The sequence below is a fragment of the Phoenix dactylifera genome, chromosome 7 (genome assembly GCF_009389715.1).
Source record: "Phoenix dactylifera cultivar Barhee BC4 chromosome 7, palm_55x_up_171113_PBpolish2nd_filt_p, whole genome shotgun sequence".
Lineage (NCBI taxonomy): Eukaryota > Viridiplantae > Streptophyta > Magnoliopsida > Arecales > Arecaceae > Phoenix > Phoenix dactylifera.
Genome location: NC_052398.1, coordinates 4121946 through 4143867, shown reverse-complemented (window position 1 = coordinate 4143867; position 21922 = coordinate 4121946). Strand labels below are relative to the sequence as shown.

Sequence of the window (21922 nt, the reverse complement as noted above, 5' to 3'; positions counted from 1 at the left end):
TATGAAAACAAAGTGGATATTTTTTTTTCAATATTCCCAAGAATAGGACTGATACTGGAACATTTTCTCTAAGCAAGAATTGCTGCTAATAATTCAACTCAAAGATAAATAGGAACATGTTTGCGTAGTTAATAAAAATTTCTCAGTTCCCCCTTCCAGAGGGAGCAAAAACAATATCAAAATAATGTAGACTGATTTTACATCAAAATTACAATGCTAATCGAAAAAAGGCAAAAAAAAGATCAGGTTAGGCTCCATCTGGCTGCATAAAGGGATTGGCAATCTCATCTGTTCCATCCGTAGGTGATACGAGCATCACTGCAGTTCCCCTACAAACCTGTGATAAACCAAGTAATCAAAGACAAAATTTAGTTCAGAGAGCAGATCTGCTTTCTTTTTATTGGAAAAAAAAAACGAGCAACATATTGTGGTTTCTTGTTTTCATTTTTTCAAAAAATAAAAAAAAAAGAATACCTCAATTTCATACTTCCTTTCCCAAAAAACTTTACTGTTATGGCATATCTTGTTTGCATGTTTACATATTAGGACAATACTGATCGTATAAGATTTCTACGAAAGCATCTGAAATTTTCACATGTTCCTTCCCACAGGATCTTTGGTTCCTAGTTACTTTATGGCTATACAGAAAATAGTTGAATCATCAGTCAAGGTCATGTTTTGGTCTAACAGGATACTGCATCATATTATGTTTCTTTAAGTAAGGTTTCTTACATGAGCAAACAATAAGCAAAAGCTGCAAATATAACGGTACGTACTATTAGGCCAAGACGCCTGGTCTGATCTGTAGTCTTCAGGGGATCATCAGGATCTGCAAAAGTGGGGGAACAGGTGGGACAAAAGTGAACTCTTTGCTTTGCAAAAAAAAATGTCTATCACACCCAGAAATCTTTTACAAAGACTTGAAGAGATAACAGCTGACCCTCAGACCCAACAAAAATAACATAGTTCACATAACTAAATGGGAAGAGCACCAGCCATTCCATGCAATAGATTGTTTGTTTAAGAATAAGGGATGTTACAAAGCATCCACCTCAAAAGAAAGATGAATAGACTCATAAAATAAAAAGGGGGTCATCTCTGCTGGAAATGGCTTTCATAATCATAGCATTGCTTCTCTAATTTCAGGACTTGAGCATATCTTGAAGAAAAAAGATCTACTAATAACATCCAATACATAGTTCATTAAACAAAGATACGATATTATACTTATATTTTGTATGACATTAATGAACAAGTAGATGTTTGTATATACACACACATCACATGTTGATATGCAAACTCAAGAATTCTATTCATGTACAATAGAGATTTTTTTTCCTAAAAAAAAGACAATGAATGATAAAAAAGCTCAAATTAACCTTGAGCCAGATTGTGTGGCAAATACAAGTACCTCTTAGAAACTCAACTGCTTCATCCAGCACTAGATTTAGAAGCTGATCATATCCTTTCAGAGTCCCTGTAACTGCAAGAAGATAAAGCTAAATTTTCAGGTAAATAACATTGAAACAGATAATATGTCTTATCATTAAAACATAAAACAAGAAGTCTTATCCCAAAAACTTGGGGATCTGCTCTTCTACCTTGATGTTGATCTTATTTAACTCCATCTTCAAGAAATTCATTATTGACTATATCAACTATATTAGTGATTCAGATTTATAAACAATGTCATAACCTGGAGATGAGTATAAATTACAATTTCATTTATATTAGCATACTTTGAAGCATCATTGAAATCAAATTAGTGCAACCTGAAAATTATGACATGAATATTTCCGCTCTTTCTCATCCACATATTCCTCTTTTCTCTTGTACGCATTTTGTTTCTCTCTCTTCCCCCCTCCTTTCATCTCTTTTTTCCTCCCCAGTCCTTTTCCTTTTCTTTTCCTTTTCTACTGCCTAGAACACTAGGCAATAGCAACGATCAGGGGCTACCATTGCTTACAGCTAATGATACTAGAATTGTGGTATCCAGACATGGTCAAAGAAACAACTCGATTTTTTTGAAAAAAAAATATTTCCTACGAGTAAATTCCTTTCTTCTATTTTTTCTATTACTTAAGCTTTTTCTGCTTTACCACTCTAATCTTGTATTGCTTGTATATCCAAGATCAGTTCATTGACTACAAATCACTTTACCAGTTGGAACCGATGTGGTATTGCATACTAGCCTTAATTGGCAGATTCCTTTTTTGGGGTGTACCAAGTATTTAAGCCCTTGGCTGTGGCTTCTCTTAAATAGAAGGATAATGGCTTGTGACACAAATCATTTTGGTTATCTTCTTCCTCACCATGAACTGCATACTTGCCAGAAGATTAGTATAATGGACCTTAGTTGCTAGAATCGCAGGGGGTGCAGTGTGGGAACCAGTATATGCAGCCTATACTGCTTATGCAATTCTCATGTGAACCAGTATATGAGCGTCTGCAATAACATTGATGAATAGTTTGTTAATTATCCCCATTCTAAAAGATTCCTTTTTTTCTCCAGATAAAACATACATTAGCTGCAGGACATTGCAGTAATCATCATATTTTGGTCCAATATTATGCCTGTCATGAATTCCTTTCTAACTTCTAATAACATCAGATACATCATAGAGTTGGAATTTTTAAGAAAAGAAGCCATATCGAGAAAACCATGCTGACATGAAATTTTAAAAAAAGAAACTTATGCCTCTCAAAGCCTATTATAGTTGTTTTCCTCCGGTGTATATTAACGAAAGACATATAGTATGTGCCATATGGTACTTTGTGCTAGCTTTTATTAATAAATTGGTCTTTATAATACTTTACCAGCGCGAGCAAAGTCAGAATACATTGTTTCCTACAAATCTCTTTGTTTACTGGGTTGATATGTTGGTTTCTTATAAATACGATTGAACATAATAAAGATACATGCTGAAAAAACCTAACACTAGAATAAAATTCACAATATTTCCCAACTTATTTTTCCAAAAGTACCCATACTTATTTTCATTATTTATTTTCACAAGTTTGTTTTTTGGATATATTATGAACTTTCTTAACCAAAGCATATATTGGTTTCTCCTCATTCAAAATGGGTCTACCTTTGACCGTGATCTTACTCGACTTAAATTTACTTTTGATTTAATTTCGCTTCTTATAGAGAACTAAACTTTCAGAAATTTAAAGCCTATCATAAACAGATGGGACCTAAACAACATTGGAAAGCCCCAAAATAGTCACTCTAGATAGGGCATCCTAAGTGCAACTTTTTATGAAAAAACCAGATTCAATTTTTTATTATTTTATTTCATATTTTTAAGTAATGAGTCCTCATTTGAGTAACACGTGCATTAACACATGGTTGATAGCTAGCAATTGCAAAATATTACTATAGCAATTACAAATCTGAGTGTACAAAAATAACATGAACTTCAGAACATACCTTGCCTTCCACCAGTTAGCTTGACTTGGACACCCTTGTCAACAAACTTTGCTAAATCCAAAACAGTTTCCTTCCGGCCTGACTGAAATAGATAAATAAGCAATAAGCTGTTTAGATCAGCACAATATTTAGGATTACAAGGTGGTCCAGAGTCATTAAAAAAAAAGTCTAATATAGTGAAAAGAACTCTACTAAGAACAAGTATCCTATTGAAGTTGATAGACAGGATGATTAAGTGGTTTTGATTGAAAAATATGCTTATCAGATAAGCAAGAGTCGACAGAAAGACTGCAGTCTATATTTTCCGAGCCCTCGAGTCCTATATGCTATACACTCATATATTCCAATAAAATTAAACATTAGCATTCCTGTCTAGCAATGTAGGTGGTAGCCCAAGGATCGTGATTTATTTCCAGATGATAAAACAACACATGAATGGCTTAGTTTACTGACCAGAACATCTTTTCTTTAGAAAAAGAGCATCATAAGTACATTGAGTTGAGACAAGAATCATAATTTTTAGACTGGAAAACAGGTTGCCATAACATAAATTGCTAAATGAATAAATTGACCATGAAACAGATAATGCAATTAATAACATGTACAGGAGAGATGCAGCAGTGAAATTTGGGAGTATCATGATGCAAATTTATGAGACATGAAAATCAAAATAGCTATAAGATTAAAACATGAGAATTTTAGTAATAACACAAGTTTCATTCAGGCACACTCCAAGGAAGGCTTGAAAGAGTTTTAATGCATGTCTAACTTTATTTGGCATACAAACACCTGTGTCCCTAACTAAAAACATTACACCTAGATCAGTCCTAGTGAAATTCAGCACACATCCAATGTTTGCCATTGCACATTGGGTCAATGTCGGACTTGATTCTAAATAATGCTTCTAAAGTAGCATGTGGAATTTGTGTATCAGTACATGCTATCCAAGTACAAGGTCTTCATTCAAACAAGCTACGAACAGTGGACTGGCTGAAAAAAAAAAGAAATTAAAAATGAAAATCTTTACAGAACAAAGAAAAATCTTATAGAATGCCAAATAGAAAACCACAACTTGTTGTTCACTCGTTATGAGGCAAATGGCTAAGGCGGATGACATTAAGAAGCTTAGCAAGATGTTGATACGACCAACGTGATGGAAAGCTCTCACAACATATATTACACATCAAGTTACATGATTTTTGAGAAACATGATTGTGACACCTAAGATTAACAATTTCTCAAGATTTAAACCAGTTGGTTGCTCGTACGAAGTCAATGCTGATGCATTCAATAAAACAAAAATGCATACTTTTTGAACTTGTAGAGCCTGATTATTGATGATGGAGCAAGGATTAGCATAATGAACTAACCATTTTATAATCTTAATCCCGCTAAGATCTTCCCAATTTCAGCGCTTCCAAAACTAACCAACTAAACTGACTGTATAACACAATAACCTGAGACCAAAAAACAACATCAATGAACATTAGCTCCAAGATTACAGAATTAGCATGAGAGGAAGTAAGATGAAAACCCTAATTTTTTTTTTTGAGAAAGATCAAAAGCTTAATTCTTGATGTAGCTTGAGATTATTTTTCTACACAATAAAAAAAGGAAAGCAAAGGATCTCATTTCTTATAAAAAAAAGGGTAATCGAAAGGAGCAAACGACGTATTTAATAGGAGGGTTGAAAAAAATTAAGGGAACAAAGGGATCTTCTTTCTTATCAAGGTTAGTGAAAAAAACAAAACAAATAACTATTAACTATTGAGGGGAAAAATATCTAACAAAATTTTTGCCTAAATCTCAAAGAAGTTATCAACTTTGAGGAAAAGAAGAAAGAAGCTTATATAATCTTTTACCGATGGCAAGATGACAATAACAATACACAAGAGATTCGCCCGATCCGAAATCCGATCCCCGAGCCCTAGAAGTGTATCCCCAAATAAACCCTAAATATCAAAACCTTCATTCCAGAATTCGAAGAAAGAAGCGCCGGAGAAGAATTACCTATCGCTTGCGGCAGTGGAAGTGGTTCGGCCGCCGCTCGCCCCAGCCAGCGCCGTTCCTTTTAGTATTCTTTTAAATCCAAACAACGCGACGAATCCCGGTTCCTTAGGGCCCAATCCGGTCCCAAATGACCGCACTGCGACCCGTCACGAGATGATTGGTTGAATGTGAGAAATAACTTTAGCGCGACAATAATTGGATCTGCGACCGACATTTTGGCTTTGTAAACGGAGTTTGTGAAGTTCGCTTGCTGTCGGTTTGGTATCCTCGGGATCGGGTTGTCTCGTTCGCGCGAAAGAACGATCTTCTTTCCCGTCGTCAACCGTTGGATCTCGCAAAGCATTCCAAACTTCTTCAATCATCCGCCCGCACATATCTCGAAGCAGCTATTGTATGATCTAACGCTAGATTCGCGCGAAGGAGGATAAATCCTTCTTTCGCTCGAAAGATACAGGCGATCCACGTACCCCCGAATGTTTGATCTAGAAACGGAGTTTCCCTGCGAACGTAGGCATTATAATAACTATGTAGTAATTTTTCATATATCCAGATTGTCGGTTGCTGGTACCAATAATCAGAAGTTCCAATGACCCAATGGCCTTACCGGTTGATATGTAAGGGCCACGTAGTTGGAGAAGCTTCTCAATGGCATGCGTTGACATCCAAATCTCTCTCTCTCTCTCTACTATTATAAGCCGAAACTATCACACATATAGACTGCGTTACGCATATATACACCCCACTTCAATGACCGGAAAGAATTTTAGTACTGGATAACAACAGGAAAAAAAAAAAATCTCTTAGGTTGACTTTTCTCTGTTCATTCTTTCTTCATTTCTTCCCACCACCTTTTAATTTTTTCGTCCCTCCTCTCTTGGTGTTTGTAACGAACATGCAAAGCTTTTACCCTGCATGTCCAAAGCGATCATAACAAAATGGCTGGTGTCTACTATATATTAGTAGAAGCGATGATTCCCATGGCTTGCTACCACCAAATGAGCCATTATATATAACTGGCAGATAGGTATGGAGGATCACATCCTCGAGACCTTTCTGCCATGGTAGGGTTATCAAGAGGTATAATTTTTAGTTGAATCAGATTCATCACCAAGTTGGTGGACCAGGAAGATGCACAAGCATTTGTGATGCGCGGCTTTCCTTTTTGCTCGTGTTTCTGCATGTTACTTCGCCCACCTAAATAGTTGATTTGGTCCATCCTGTAGCCACTCCGCCGAGAGGCAGCAGCACATCACATCAAGGATGTGACCAACCAAACACTGCTTCAATGAAGGACGTAATCTACATGTGCATGGTATAGGGTTTCAGTAATTAGCCCTCCTCTAGTTTTGGAGTTTCCTGGCAGAAAGTACAAGGGGGGCACAGGCTTTCAGGGTATGGTGCCCCTGGAGCCTGGAAAAAGACTTTCATTCTGACTTTGCTCAGAAAAAGAAACTGATCAGGGTTTAGTTCATTCACCCACTACCACTCTCCATGAATTGATTAATGGCGGGTGATAAAACAAAGGCATGTACAGCTGGTGGAACCGACCTGCTTGATGTGCTCTGTTCTGTTCAACCGTCCATGATCGATCAATTGCGTCATTCAACCAACCCATGTCGTAGCCTAATAATCAAGAACATATATATAACAAGGTGTGGGATTTTATTAACTTCATCACCGCAATGAATGAAATAAAAACCAATCTCACAATCCAACCTTTCCTTCAAGACAAGCCAAGCCAAAGCGATGTGAAAGAAAAAACGAAAAATGAGAAACAAACATAATAATCAAATTAATAACCGATACACTGATTTGTCATTGAAATGATAAACAAATTAATGAGGAATTATTCATTCATTTTGAGAACACACCACACTGAAACTTCTCTCTTCCGTCCTCATCGCAAAGAATCTAGTGCAAGTAGTAGGTGAGGAAGGAGAAGACGGAGGCACCAATCAAGGTCCCGATGGCAGGAGTGGCTGCGAATGAGCCACTGGAGGGGCCCGGTGCCGGGGCCTCAGCAGCCAATGCAGTGGTGGCCGAGGCGGCGGCGACGAGGACGATGCAAGCAATCATCTTCATCTCCATTCTGGTTAATTGACTCTTGGGTCGGAGAGATTAGGTCGCCGGGAGCCTGCCTTTTGGGTTCTCGAAAAAGCTTGGATGGAGATCTTTCTCTTGAATGTTTTTGTCCTTCGAGGGGACAAGGTATTGGGCGGGAGGGGTTTTATAGGAGGCTTGGCGACTGCTTTTGCCAACGATGGTAGGTGAAATTAACGGAGGGAGAGGTTAGGCTTCTGCGGCCTTGGTTTATTCGTGGAGTTGGTGGCCTCCATGTGGTGGGTGGGAGGGTGTTCTGTTTACGTGCATGTGCATGGAAATTCTCAGACATCGGCGAACGAGTTGACCGGGTCCGGTCGTTGCAGGTGGCTGGTCATGGTGAGCCGCATGGCGTAGCATTAGCTAAGTTTTGGCAAATGACCGGACGACATGTGTCGCTTCCGATGCAATGTCATGGAAGACTATTGGATGATTTTGCTGTATTGTGGACGAGGTGTGGCGCTCGTCGAGGTTATTATTATTCTATTGTTAGGATACTGGTGTAAAGGATACGTTGCACGAAGGGCCGTATGGAAGATGATTGATGGCACGAACAGGTGTGGAGACTTGCCGTGGAACCTAACATTGCTCGATCTCTTAGGACTTAAAAAGAGGGAGCCCGCTGGTCCAGGCTGTTTGACAGAGGAAAACCACCAATCTCGGCTGTTTAGGTCGAATGGGTCCCACCAAGGAAGGCAAAGCAATGCAACACCAATGAATAATTCTAGCAGACTATTAGAAAACATATCTGATTTCTAAGCAGCACACTAAGAGCTCGTTCGGTTCGCGAAAAAAGAAGAGAAAAAAGTATGGTCAACGAAAAAGTAATAAAATGCATCTTGTTTGGTTGGAGTTTTCAAATGAGAGAGACGAGAAAGTTGTATTTTCATGAAAATATGATATCTACATTTTATGAACTGAAATCACTCCATTTTTATTTTTTTCCTCAAAATGCCCTTCAGTATTAAAGAGTCATTAAAGATCTAATTTTTATAAGGGTATAATAGAAATTACATATAACTTTTCTAAGATCTAATTTTTATTTGTTACTTTTCCATGGTCAACCAAATATGCCAAAAGTATTTTCCCAATCATCTGCTTCCTAGGAATCTGCTTTTCAGAAATTATATTTCTATGGGGAAAAATGTTTCCCGCGAACCAAAGGAGCCCTAAAAGGAGGATTGCTTTAACAGTATAAGGAAAGAAAATATTTTATACCAAAAAAAACATGTATTTTGGGGCATTGTATCTGGAATATGCATAGAAAATATTAGACATTATGTATACTGCACATATATTGATTTTTTTTTCTTCTGTTTTGCGAGAAAAATGATATATTGAATCTTAACTGCATCCAATTAGAGGAATTTTTTTTAAAAAAAAATAGTTTAACTAATTGTAGGATTGACAGATATTGCTTAATGATGAATTAATAAGCCACAGGTTGGTTACGTGATTTTTGAAAATTCTAAAGTCGAGACACCATTCTGGCATCTGACATTAGAAGATCTATTTTATTTCTTATTGTTTAGCTATATAAATCTCCTTAACGCTTCTTCAAATCTACTCCTTAAACCTCGCAGTAGACATTGCATTCGCATCCCGAGTGTGCTTCTCCACGTACTAGCTAATGCTGGATATGTATCGGGTCCAAAGTCCTAACAATTCCCCACTTTCCAAGTGAGTGTTCCACCCATTGACTCAATTACTAATGTTATCTCAACTTATCCTTCACCATTCTTATATTCAAGTTTAATAAACCCTATAGCTCTGCCTAGCTATGTTCTTTGCTTCAACAGTTCTGCACCCAATTTTCTTTTTCAGGTTTCCATCCTACGTGTTAGATTATCATAACTTGCTTTAGTACCCTATTCTTTTAATGTTTTCTTTTCTCCAGGTGGTCCTCACTTATTGATACTAAAGTAGCTTATCATGGGTTTGCTTTTGGTTGGATTTATTCTAAACATTTTGATTCTTTTATTTTTTTTAAAATTAATATCTTAACCTTAAACATTTATTTATAAAATGATATTCATATTTTTTTGATTCGAGGTCATCTGAGTCTAAATTGTTTTTGAAGTCTTTGCTTTCAGAAATAGTTGTTCATCATATATGTTCGATTTCTTTGGTGCTTAACTTCTGGCTTTCTTGTTCTTTTTTTTTCTTTTTGTCCCTACAGGATATTATTTCTTTATAATACAGCTAACATATCTGGAAATTTCACTTCTTTATGATACCACCAACCTATCTAGAAACAGGGCAATTGTCACAGCTAAGACTCTACTGAAACTCATAAGAAAAACATATTTTCACTTTCAAAGTCACAAAAAGACTTTCTTAAGCAACATCAAATATGGCCAAAGAAGAGGAAGAGAGAGATTGCTAAGAAATCAAAGGAGAGGGGGGAGAGAGAGAGTGCAGAATCGAACCATTTGGGCCTTATAGTCCACTCAACATATCTTTACAATGGCTGCCAAACAAAGGTTGCTGATAAGCTAAGGTCGCTAAATAAATATATATTATTAATGATGATTATTAAGTCTTGCCAACTAATTATTAGGCTAAACCGGTGTTAAATATAGAAGCATCAAAAACAAAATTACTCACAATGGTAGGTAAAACCACCACTAATTAGCATTTTTTGCAGCATCTTATGATTCCATCACTAAAAGAGTTCCTGTGCATCTTAGTTTTGGCAGTAAAAGCAGATGATGGATTAGGTTCGAAAATTGGGAACCAACAACTTTGAATTCAACCTCGAACATTAATGAACAAAAGCACATCTTCATCCACTCACGATCCATGAGATTAACTCATGATCCATGAGACTATGATCTGTAGCATTGATACATTTGTAAAGCATATAAACTAGGATTTACTTATGATGCATTGATACATGTGAATCTAAAACACAATTAGCTATATATATTGTTATTCCTATGCCAATTTAGCAACTACTTTGTACATGTACGAACTGTATCGCCTCAAAACATCCAAATCTTAAGAATTGTCTATTATAGACGAATCTTCTAGACTCCTAAAATGTTCATCAAAGGACAGCTTTTATTAACTTAAAATGATATATCCACGCAAAACGAGAAATGAAGATCCGTATATGTATTCATAATACTCTCAAAACTTCCAAACCTTTTAAATTGCCTGTGCTAGACACACATCTAAAATCAACTATCAGCTCTTACAGTGCTTATACAAGGATAGTCTTCAGTGGTTTATGCAGAAGATAGAAGCCAAGAGCAAAGATTCTCAAGTTGCAGCAAAATCAAAAAATTCTCACTGCAACACTTAGGATGCATCCTATATCACCCCCATCTAATATTCCATGTATGCCGTGCTGCATCAAAGATCCCAATAGGAATAATCCAAAACTGAAGTTTCAGATCTCCTAGCAAGTGACCTGATTAATTTTTTTGTTAGGTAAGATTGGTATGGAACATGTCCTAAGAGTATTGCATTCTTAGTTTTAAACTGAAGATGATTCTTCTCTTGACCATAGTGGAATCATTGTTGCTTGTCGGGCTTGCAGGCATCCTTTTTACCTTTAAGACTCCATATATTATCATCTTATAGATAATTTCTCTAACTTAAGTGATTTCATATTCTACTCATTAGATTTTTCATAACACTATCTTTATGTTTATGTGCTTAGTAGTTCCAAAAAGATAAATCCAACTTATTTAAATCTATAAAGACTTTGATGCTTTTAACTTTTTCCTTTACCTCGTTCTTTTGTCACATACCTGTATAAGATGTCAACCGTCCAAAGTCATGTAACATTTAAAAAGTTTAGTCACCTAATATAAATTGATGTTACATGTACATTTAGTTCATGTTAGACATATTGCTCCAGTCTGCATGCATGATTTAGTGTGCAGATTGCTAAAGACAATGTTTCCTTTTTTTTTATAAGATTACATCATATTTATCATTAAACAGGTTATTCTATTCAGGAACCATACAATATCAGCAATACAAGAATGAATAGCTTATTAAAGAAAAAAAAGAAAAGAAAAGTGAAGATCAATATTAGATTAACGGGTATATGCCCCTCTCACAGGCCCAAATACCTCACTATACGTAAATTCTCACAGGCCCAAATACCTCACTATATGCATGCAAGGAAGGGAAAAAGAAGATCAAATGCAATATTTCTCAACTAAAATTATTATATGTTAATAGCAACAAAAATGACATGCCTAAAAACAATGATCAGAATTTACATTGCCAAACTAATGGGAGCAACACCCTGCTTGAACTACTATATTACTGCATTGAGATTATCCAAACACTTCACATCATCTGTTCAAAACTACAGTAAAAACTGTTTGCAAGATGGAGCAGCTAACTGTTCAACACGCAAAACTGACATCCAAAGCAGCAATCACAGAAGAGTACTAGCAACAGTTGTATGCGCACAGGAATCCTAGAATTATCCAATAGCAGCACTCTCTGAATTTCTACTCCATTCTCTACCTACATCTGAAAGATATAGATTGAGGTAATGATGCAAGCTCTCATACAACTGGTTCTCACTACAATGCAGTATAATCATGTGCAAGAACACCGATGAGTGCAGTAGGCTCATACGAAGAGAATGCTAATAATTTCTAGGTATCAAACATAAAATTTATTTCCATTGAGTCAGAACTGAATCTGATTGACAGCCAAGTTATAAAACTGGTCAAGGTTTTACAAATATTTATTCCGCTGATTTAGAAATAGAACCCTTTGTAAAGAGAAAAGGGAATACCCATACAGCGTGGGAAAACACTTGTTGCCTGTGGTTGGGTACTGAATGAGAATAAGATATGCTCAAATTTAGCCCACATCAGTGTATTGAAGTATTCAAAAGCAGAGAAATTGCAGAAGTGAGAAAACAGACCGACAAAAGACAGAGAAGACCGAAAGGCAACTTAAGATTCACAGAATTCAAGAAACATGATAGATAACACTAAATCCAACTCGTAACAAAGGCATCAGATAAGCCGAAAAAGAATGACAGACGAGAAAAAGTAATTCAAAGAAAATCATGTCGAGCCTTAATCGTGTCTAAGGCATGATCCGGCCCTGCAGATAATCCGCAGACATGATATATCGAGACAGAAATCAATCAAGTAGTACTGCTTTCTCGACAGAAAAGAAGAGAGGACCAATGTCAAGAAAACAGGAAAAAAAAAACGGAACATGGGTAAGAATGCCATTGAGATCTTCAATGGCCAACCGACATTGAGATTGTTACCGGGGAAAAGAACAAATCTTGACAAACCAAATCACTGAGAGCATAGAAAAAGAACAAGTCTTGACAGAATTAATCGCTGGGGGGGGGGGGGTGTGGTTTGGGTGGCGTGGCGCTTAGAAAAATGCTCACCTTGACAAAGAGAATCCCGTTGCCAGGGCATTTCTTGGGAAGGGCGATTAGACGCCTCGAGATCCTTCTCGGCGTGGAAATCAAGGAGGGTTTGTCGAAGAGATAAGAAATCTTTAGAGGAAAAAAACATAGAAGTTAGGGATCGCAGATAGAATGGATACCGTCGTGGAAGAGAAAGACGCTGGAGGCACCAACTCTCGTAGACTCGGGCGCTCAAGATCCCACACTGGGCACCGCGCACGGCGGAGCAAACAACGGCCGTCGCCGCAGCTCTCGACTACTCCGTCGTGAGGCCGCCATTTTATGGGGTGTAGAGACAGAGTAGACGAGTGCGTAGAATTGACGCGTACGTACATTAAACGCGTGTATGGAATTAAGCCGATACGAAGATCTCTACCGTCCGCGCTGACTACACGGATTCATCATATCCGTTAGAATTTTTTTGCACGTATATTTTTTAAAAAAATTAAATTTACGTAAGTATCTTTTAAAATATATATTTATTTTTATATATTCATAAAATATTATTTTTTGTAATTATATGATTTTTTCAACATCATTAATAAAAATCATATTTATTTAATTAAAAATAAAATAAAATTTTAATTTTCTTTTCATTGCAGCTGTCTTATAAATATTTTTTTAATCTACTCATTAAAAATATTATAATTATTTTAATTTTAAGCCGTTAATTTTTAACAATGGCGTCAGACGTCATGACACATATGAAAAATAAAAATAAAAAAATAAGATAGCAAAACAAATATTTTAATATATATATAAATATTAATTTTGAAAAAATAATTATGTAAAATTCAATATTTAGGTCGATGTTTATGCAGAAAAAAAAACCACTCCGTTATTATGTGGCGTCGCAACTGACGTATGTGATGCCATACTGGACGCTGTAGTGTACGGTTGAGATGGGTCGACTAGTAGTATGGACGGAAGATCTGAATTCGGCATGCGTTGCGCGGCAAAAGATTATGTTTGCGTTTGGAAAGGGATTAAAATTCGATTAGATTTGATCTATTCGATTTTGCGGTGGATTTTTGTCGACAGAGGACGGGGTCACGGGAGGAGCCGAGCTGAAAGGCTGCGGTTCCTCCAAAGCGCGCCAAATTCCGAAGCCCCAGGAAGACGGCGAGAAGAGAACTCCATCCCAAACGTAATCGAGGCCGAGGGGTTCTTCCCCGAAGGAGGAGGACTCGATGGATCCCCACGTCCTCGTCGCCCTTGCCCTCTTTCTCATCGGCTGATTGAGCACCTCATGAGGTACGTAAGGGTTTGCAAGAGAACAACAACAAGAACGATTCTTTATTTGCTCCATATCTCCGTTGTGTGTTTGTGTATAGTTTCTTGAGTTTTAGGAAGAATTACAATATGGGGTAGTTCTTGATTGCGGGATCTCCTGGCTTGTAAGTGATTCCCCCTTTTTTTCCCTCTCTTTGAAACATTTTGTCCTATGGGGTCGGATTCGTCGCCCTTGCTGTTTTGATATGATTGCGTGCTGTTTCTCTTGTTTTTCAGGTAGATTTGGGATTTGTTTTGGTAGTGTAGTTTTGTTTCGTTGATTTGACCTTTCTTTAACCCATGAACTGCTTCGATGGACTTTGGGTGCTTCTTTGTTAAGCTCCTGTGGATAATTTTGTTGTTTGCGAATTGTCGGTGGCACTTATTAATCTGATTAGTTATGTAATGTACCAGGGAAAGAAGAGAAAAAAGAGTGATTCTGGCACGTTGAGGTGGTAGTCTGTTCTTTTGTGATGCTTTTCGTCTAGTTGAAAAGGGAAAGGAGAGTTGTGGACATAGGATGAGAGAAAGTTTTAAGAACTAGCGGTGTCAGGGCTTGCAGTAGAAACTCAGGTGTCGTAAGTCACCGAGATGAGTATTATAAATAGTTATGTGGATACTAATAACAACTAGAAGTATAGAATTATTCTGAAAAGCAGCATTCCCTTTGGCAGGTAAATCTTAGTATGGCATCATATGTTTGTTTGAATATGCATGGATTATTCTTCTGCATGTTTATTTTCAAGATGGCAAAACATAGCATGGTTCATACAATGTGTTTATTGTCACATGCCTCTTTCATGCCACACAATGCTTTTGGAGCATTCACATGGTGGTTGGCTGGATTGGAGTAGCACTGACATGGTGATTGAACTGAAACTTTTATGATAAATGTGCACTCTAATTGAATTGTCTCATTGTGGTTTTTGGGTGACTAAGAAAATGTCATGACTGGCGTCAGGATAGGTGGTGCATGTGGAGCCCAAAATAGTTTATCTGGGTATTGAGAGGATCTGGCACCTTTTTAAACGCGAAATTAAGGTTCATGAACTATTTGAGACCCAAGAATTCACTAGCACTCATGCAATGGACAAGAGGTCTACGTACAGCATTATCGGGTCATGGGTATTTTATTGCATGATCCAGTCATTTAGCTGGCTATTGTAAACTTACTCTGTGGTCTTGGGTACTGGCTGAAATCCCGATGGAGTTAGATGTGCCCATGTTGGCTTTTAAATCTTGTGGCATCAACATTGTGCATTGCTGGCATATGAGATTGCAAATACATGTCTGTCTTATGGTAGATCATCATCATAACAACATGGGCTAAAGTTCTGTAAAACTACACATATGTAAATGTAATCATGCATAAATTTGTCAACCATTAGACTGTCTGAACTAGATAATGGCAACCTTGTTTTATTATATAGAGTATTATAATAAAGTAGTAAAGATGTGACATTTTCAAGATGTTTGTTGATAGATTAGATCATTAATATGTGGCATTTGAAAATGCTGAATGCCATTAATTGTATTAAAGTTACTTTTGAATAAAAAGGCTCCAAAGCGTACAGCTTCTAACTAAGGCTGGAATTTCTCAACCTAGACCTGCTAGCTTATCCGAACCAACTCAAAAAAGAAGAAGAAGAAGGGATACCGATTCCGATTTGTTTGATACAAATTTGGCTCAACCCAATCTTGAACCAGTCATAGGAGGGTTGGATCTGGGTTGAGCATTTGGGCACAGACAGGTCATGTTTTGAGAAAAATATGGAATGATATTTGCTCCGGAGCCTGATGGTACCTCTGGTGCTCTGAACGGGTGTATTTTTTGTGATTTGAAATCATGTTCCCAGTCTCTAGATGCTTGACTTTTACAGCTAAATCTTCTATTTCTCTGTAGTTTTATTAGGCCAGTCGTTATTTGTTGTGCTTCTTCACTTTCTCTTATCACTGCAAGGAGTTATCAAATAAATTTATAAATTTGTCTTACCGAGGTTTTGTATCACTTGGGTCTGTATCGAGTTAAGTTTAATTTACAGGCGATCTTCTAACCAGGAAATCAAGTTAAGTTTCATTTGTGCCTGTATCACTTTATTCTAGAAAAAACAAATTTAGACTGCCCTATCAATCTTAATTTTAGAAGAAGATGATTCTGGCATCTTAAGGTTTTCCATTAGTTTTGAGAACATATTGCAGAGAATGGAAAATACATATTCGTGATCTTTCATGTTTCATTTTGTCGGGTGTTGCTGTAGCTCTTCCTGTCTATTTTGCCGCTGAAAGATATTCTTCTTAGTGTTGTTTGAGCTCAAGCATCATTAGAATGTTAAAAAGGTGGAGGTCTAATAAGTAAGAATAGAATAAATAATTCATAGATCACATCTATTTGGGCAATATCATACTTTTTTGTTGCCTAATGCAAAGGGTGGCAATTTATGGCTCAACCCACCAACTCAACCCGCAACTAACCTGAGCTAAGTGGGTTCAATTTTGGCATCAAGTGATTCAGGTCATAAACCGGTCGACCCGACTTGACCTGTTTATTAATTGATCAGGTTTAGGTTTAAGTCCTGACCTATTTAACACATTTTGACCTATTAATAGTTGGGTTGGGTCAACTCAATTATGACTTGACTTGTATAAACCATTGAAACCATTTAAGCCGATCTGACTTGTTTATTAAATGGGTATGCGGGTTCAGTTAGGTGACTTGTTAATGAAGAGCTTGGGTTCGGTTTTGGATTTTTGACCCATTTAGTAAACAGACCAGATTCGGGGATAATAGATATCTAGCCACCAGCATCTGATCCAACCTATATCTGACCAGAACCCACCCATTTGGCACTCTATCTAATTCTTCTTATTAGAATCTGCTGTATAGCTACTTGAGTTATTGTCACATGCTGCATTTTAACTGAGTTTAAAGATAAACAAAAGAAGTGCATCAGTACAGGTACTTTGTTCCAAAGAAAGATTTTGGTAGACATTTCTAAGTTGGTTATCCATCTGCATGACCCAGCAAATGGCAAGCAGCCAAACTGGCAACACTTTTGCGTTTTGCTGATCTGCTAGGTGTGGTCGTTGTAGGTATATGTTACTTTTCCATGACATGCTTTTATAACTTTTATGATCTCCTTTGCAACGTATGGACACACTGTCCTGCTTTCTTTTCTTTCTTTTTCTTTTTCATCCTCGTTTGTGAGAGGTAGAGAGAGTTGTAGCTAACCTAGGTTGGGATTCATTCTTACTCTCTTGTATGCATTAAGAAGTTGTTTGCCCCTATGTACTGGTTAGTTCTTTTTTCCCTTCTTGTGGTGTTATAACATGTTAACTAACAAACGGCTATAGAACATTTTGGTGAGTGACCTGACCAGAGATGTGCAAGGGTGTATTTCTATCAAATATTTCTTTTATGTCCATAATATTATCTTACTCTTTGTAATTGAACTTAATATTTATCTGCTTTGGGATTTACTCTTTCACTAACTGTTCTTTTTTTTTTTTGCTGGAAAAGCTTTTACGTCACACGGGTTCAGCATTATTATATGGATTTTAATTTAGCAAATGTAGGGTCAGTTTCCATATGTTTTGTTGTAGAGCTAAGAATGCTGAGGTGAATGTATCTGAGGCTAGGAACACCAGTACTTAATATTTGAGTGCATAAAAAATGGCTAGGATTTGCTTTATTAGAGGATAAGTGGAAGGGCCCTGAGTATTTCACATCATTTGCAAAGATGATCTCTGGGGCTTCGGGTGAAAATCAAGGGACTTATATTTGAAAACATCAAGTAACCAAAGATGGAGCAACAAAACCTAACTGAAAAATGATTTCAAATGATATGCATTGATATAGGATCCTGCTTAGGGAGTACTAAGTAACATTTGAAAGGCTAATTTCTAATAGTTGAACAAATCTTGGTTGTATGATTATGAATTCTCGATCATGATACAGTGTCTTGGCAAATGCTTATTCCTAGATACGGTTCATTAGAACTACACAAACTGTTGCAAAATTAAATTTGGGTGAAGATGATATTGATCTGTTGCCCGATGTGTCATCCTCCTGTTTTATTACTTAACTTTCGAATTTCAGATCTTGATGCATGTCTTTTGAGCTTTGATAATTTTTCATGCAGAATGTAGTACTAATATTCTACCTCTCCATCCTATCTTGACATGGACATTTTGTTGATCAGAGTATCTTGCAACTTAACCAATACCTTGATGCATACAAATAAAATTCTAAAAAGAAATGGGCATGACTTTAATAATTTCAATATATTCAGTTCTTGAGATTTTCTTTTTACACATTGGTGGGGATTTTTTGTGTGTTCACAATAACAATTGACAGATTTGTTTCTGTGCAGCTTACCTGTTTCCAAGCAGTTTAGATCCCCAAGACTTTTCGAGATGGCAAGAAATGAACAATGGCTGCAAGGTATTACTTAAAAAAAGCTACAAAGGCTTACTTGGATCAGGTTCTCCTATGAAGGTGACATTAAGTTACCAATAAATAGGAATTAGTCTTTAATCTGATTCTTACAGCTTTTTGTTTTCTTTTGTTTAAAAAGACAGTTGGTGGAGTTATGGCTTTTCTGATATTGCATGAATGCTCCCTCTGGCATTTGACTATGCGGATCAGAACAAGCTGTCAAAGAAGTCTTCTTTTGCATGGCTTTCATATCTGCGTGGTTGATTATATAAGCAGCAAGCAATTTAAAATGCTGCGAATGTCCAAAGGAAAAACGAAACCTGTGGTTCAGTACCTTTTAGGGCTGGTCAATTATGCTATCCAGCCTGTGAGTTGTTATTGTGTGTAAACATCTTACCGATGGATATTCTACACTGGTGCCTAGATCAGTTGTCCGCTTTTTTCTAAGCCAAAAAATACCTAACCATAAAATACTAACCTTCAGGCCAATTGTTAGGATTGATTATGGTACCTCATTATCCTGTCATTCATCCTAAGGGCCCTAGCACTAATACAAGCTTCTTCAAATTTCTTATTACTACTTCAGTTTCTGTTAGCTTAGATCTTCTTATGCTCTTTCTAGACCCTTTAACATAGGTTCGGATACCTTTCCTTGCTGAGGTTACTCAGAGTCAAATATACTTGGAACTTTTTTTTTTTTTGAAATTTTTCATAGTGATTGAAATTTGTGCATGACTCTGAATTGATCACTTAATAAGATTATCAATGTTCCGGAGAATAGTTGTATGGTAATATGAGATGCTCTTTGACTGGTATGTGCTTTCAATGATCTTTAATTCTCAGCATCAGGAACATTATAATGCTATTTTCCTCCTGAAAGTTAGCTTCCCGGTTAACCTAACTGTCCTGGGAGGTGGAGAGGATGTACTCTTGTTTTGGTTTTTAGTATCCAGAAGACGCATGACAGCAGGGAAATAACATGGTGGTTGGACTAGAATGTTAGGGTGTTTGAACTCTAGTCAATATTGTTTCTAAGAACAGAACTATTCAGGTGTGAGTTTTGGCATAACAAATTACTAGATTGTTATCAAAAGGCTTTTTGACTACATGATATGGTCATGCGGCTTGGTCTGCCGTTGAGAGTCAAATGCCAGGAAAATGGGAATCACCATCCTTGCAGATGTCAGAATCATTTACATTATGTTTCCTTATTTTGGTAAAATAGATATTAACTCCATGACTTTTGAGGTCTCGAAGAATGTTGCCAAGTGTGTCGCAAACATGATTTGGTTGATCTAAAAACAGGTACCTCATACTTTAATTGAACATTAGACATCAAACTGCTCTTCCCAGAACTCAAGTGACGCTCTTTAGCTCAGTACAATTGTTTTAAAGTTATACACGCCAACTATTTTTCTGCTCCATCTTTTTTAATAGTTTACCTTTTATAACGTACCTCTGAAATTGCTTATTGTATTGGCAGCTTATATTTTTAGAGATCAGCTGCCAAAGGAGATGAGCTTTGTAGCTCTAAATGGTTCATTTTTTGTTGTAATCAAACATGTTAGATATATTCCAAAATCTAGACACGTTCTTCCTACATTGCTGCTACATTTAATATCATGTACCACAATCTTTTTATCTTGATATGTGGTTGCCATCAGTAAGACGGGAAGTGCATCTCTTCTCCAGAAGTAAAATTTGTACATTCTATGCTAAATATGTTGTCATATGTATTCACAAAATATGGTCCATATTTTCTTATTTTTGCTGATAGGGCTCTTTATCAGCCTGCATCTAATGAATTGCAGTGGCAAAGGAAGCAGTTTGTTTCAAGTTGAACTGTGTAGGATATTGCTGATTTACTCAAAACACATCACAGCTGATGAAGAATTGTGTCAAGTTTTGAAACCATTGAGTTCTCCAATAGCCTGGATGATCAGACACGGATCACGGAGCACACTATCATCTGTTGAGGGATAGCTCCTTCCTCCCTCCATGCACCACAGCAAACTGTCTGTTTGTTTGCAAAATATTGACTCGTTTGATGTTCCAGGAAGGCTATCCATAGGGATGTAGCTCTTGTAGATTGCAGCTGTGCTTGGTGCTTTCTAAATGTTGATTATCGATAACATTAAAATCTTGTATAATTGCAATAAATACATGTTTAGCTGTTTGTTTGATAAACATTTAAAACCTTACCTAAATGACGCTTTCTGATAGCTTGAGAAGAAACATTGGAAAAGGTAATCTTAGCAGGTGCAAGCTTCTTGTGAGAACATGTGTCCAAATTAAGTTGCCTAATTATTTATCACTTTGGTGATACTGTATGTCCATGCAACTTCTTGCTTGGAACACTGATTTCTTTTGAGAGTGGAATGCCAGAGATCAAGCTTTTGATTCATGTTTTTTGTTCTATATTCTTGTTCCAAAACAAATTTTATGCTTTATGTGCTAATTGGAGGAAGGTATAACCGTGGAATGCCATCTGGTTGGATTAGCCAATAGATTTCATGGTTAATCAAAGAGATTGCTAGGCCACCTAGAGAACAAAAGTCTTCTAAAATCTCCTAATCATTTCTCTGAATATCGTTTTCATTAATAAGCCTTATCCAGCTACTTCCAGATCCTTCAACAACTTTTATCTTTACTGCTGACCCTTAAAATTTGCTTCATGTCTACTTCTAATTTTTCAATAACTGTGCTATTCCTTGTTATAATATAATATGCTTACCTTAATATTTTTGTGTTAAGCTCATCTTCTATGCCTGCACTCAGATCTAATTTTCCTTATTCAGACTTTACCATATTTCTTGCCTTATTATGTTTAAATTTCCTCAATTTAGTATTATGCAGCCTGCATCAATTACAAGAGAACCCAGCTCTCATTTTCACTTTATCTACCCCAGGTCTACGAAGTACTATCCCCATTCTTTTATATAGAATATAGGTAAGATGACAACCTCTCAATCTTTAATTTTTATTGTTGCTCTATTTCCACTACTTTTTATCGTATATCTTTAATTTTTATATGGTATATGTCATTCTTATACAGTATTAATCTCTAATCTTTATATAAGACTTTATAGTATATCTTTAATTTTATCATTTTATTTTTATCTGTTCATGCTTATGATTAGGGCGTAGTGTATCTTTGGGTATCATCAGAATTAGGCGCAGGGGGTGAACTGCACAATCTTTTGATCAAATCTCAAATTTGGACAGGAGTCATGAACAAAAGGTGCTTACAGATAGATATGTTGCA

General features: G+C 36.6%; 2 protein-coding genes and 1 long non-coding RNA gene across 7 annotated transcripts; 1 reads left to right on the top strand and 2 right to left on the bottom strand.

Moving 5' to 3' along the window:
* On the bottom strand, positions 1-5594 carry LOC103702311 (sm-like protein LSM7). 2 transcript variants are annotated; one of them, XM_017841608.3, is made up of 7 exons: positions 5444-5588; positions 5296-5360; positions 4804-4890; positions 3434-3515; positions 1412-1483; positions 777-829; positions 1-337 (listed from the first exon to the last, which is right to left on the bottom strand). In XM_017841608.3, exons 3-7 carry the CDS (start codon positions 4804-4806, stop codon positions 248-250), a joined length of 300 nt encoding a protein of 99 aa, XP_017697097.1. In that variant the 5' UTR covers positions 4807-4890; positions 5296-5360; positions 5444-5588; the 3' UTR covers positions 1-247. The 2 variants fall into 2 exon arrangements, with proteins under 2 accessions (XP_017697097.1, XP_008782900.1); XM_008784678.3 differs by lacking the exon at positions 5296-5360 and having other exon boundaries at positions 5444-5594.
* Positions 5595-11699: 6105 nt separating this feature from the next.
* Positions 11700-13244, bottom strand: LOC103702313. Its single transcript, XR_603289.3, has 3 exons — positions 13091-13244; positions 12930-12993; positions 11700-12040 (listed from the first exon to the last, which is right to left on the bottom strand). It is a non-coding gene; the product is annotated as an uncharacterized LOC103702313 (long non-coding RNA).
* A 647-nt stretch (positions 13245-13891) lies between these two features.
* Positions 13892-21061, top strand: LOC113462426. Of its 4 annotated transcripts, none has more exons than XM_039127984.1 (3): positions 13892-14204; positions 18593-18663; positions 20469-21061. In XM_039127984.1, exons 1-3 carry the CDS (start codon positions 13894-13896, stop codon positions 20516-20518), a joined length of 432 nt encoding a protein of 143 aa, XP_038983912.1. In that variant the 5' UTR covers positions 13892-13893; the 3' UTR covers positions 20519-21061. The 4 variants fall into 4 exon arrangements, 2 of the variants coding, with proteins under 2 accessions (XP_038983912.1, XP_038983911.1); XR_005512471.1 differs by having other exon boundaries at positions 13952-14204; positions 20448-21061; XR_003384717.2 differs by having other exon boundaries at positions 13953-14204; positions 18593-18717.
* The last annotated feature ends 861 nt before the right edge of the window (positions 21062-21922 follow it).

What these genes read in the sequence shown, in the direction of transcription:
- LOC103702311 (XM_008784678.3), bottom strand. An exon ending in GCTAACTGGTGGAAGGCAAG is followed by an intron (nt 1,484 to 3,433) that starts GTATGTTCTGAA and finishes ATCTTCTTGCAG; the next exon opens with TTACAGGGACTCTGAAAGGA. An exon ending in AGCAGTTGAGTTTCTAAGAG is followed by an intron (nt 830 to 1,411) that starts GTACTTGTATTT and finishes CCACTTTTGCAG; the next exon opens with ATCCTGATGATCCCCTGAAG.
- LOC113462426 (XM_039127984.1), top strand. Translation starts at nt 13,894, where the DNA reads ATGCGTTGCGCGGCAAAAGATTATGTTTGCGTTTGGAAAGGGATTAAA. An exon ending in CTGATTGAGCACCTCATGAG is followed by an intron (nt 14,205 to 18,592) that starts GTACGTAAGGGT and finishes GTTTCTGTGCAG; the next exon opens with CTTACCTGTTTCCAAGCAGT. An exon ending in AAATGAACAATGGCTGCAAG is followed by an intron (nt 18,664 to 20,468) that starts GTATTACTTAAA and finishes AATGAATTGCAG; the next exon opens with TGGCAAAGGAAGCAGTTTGT.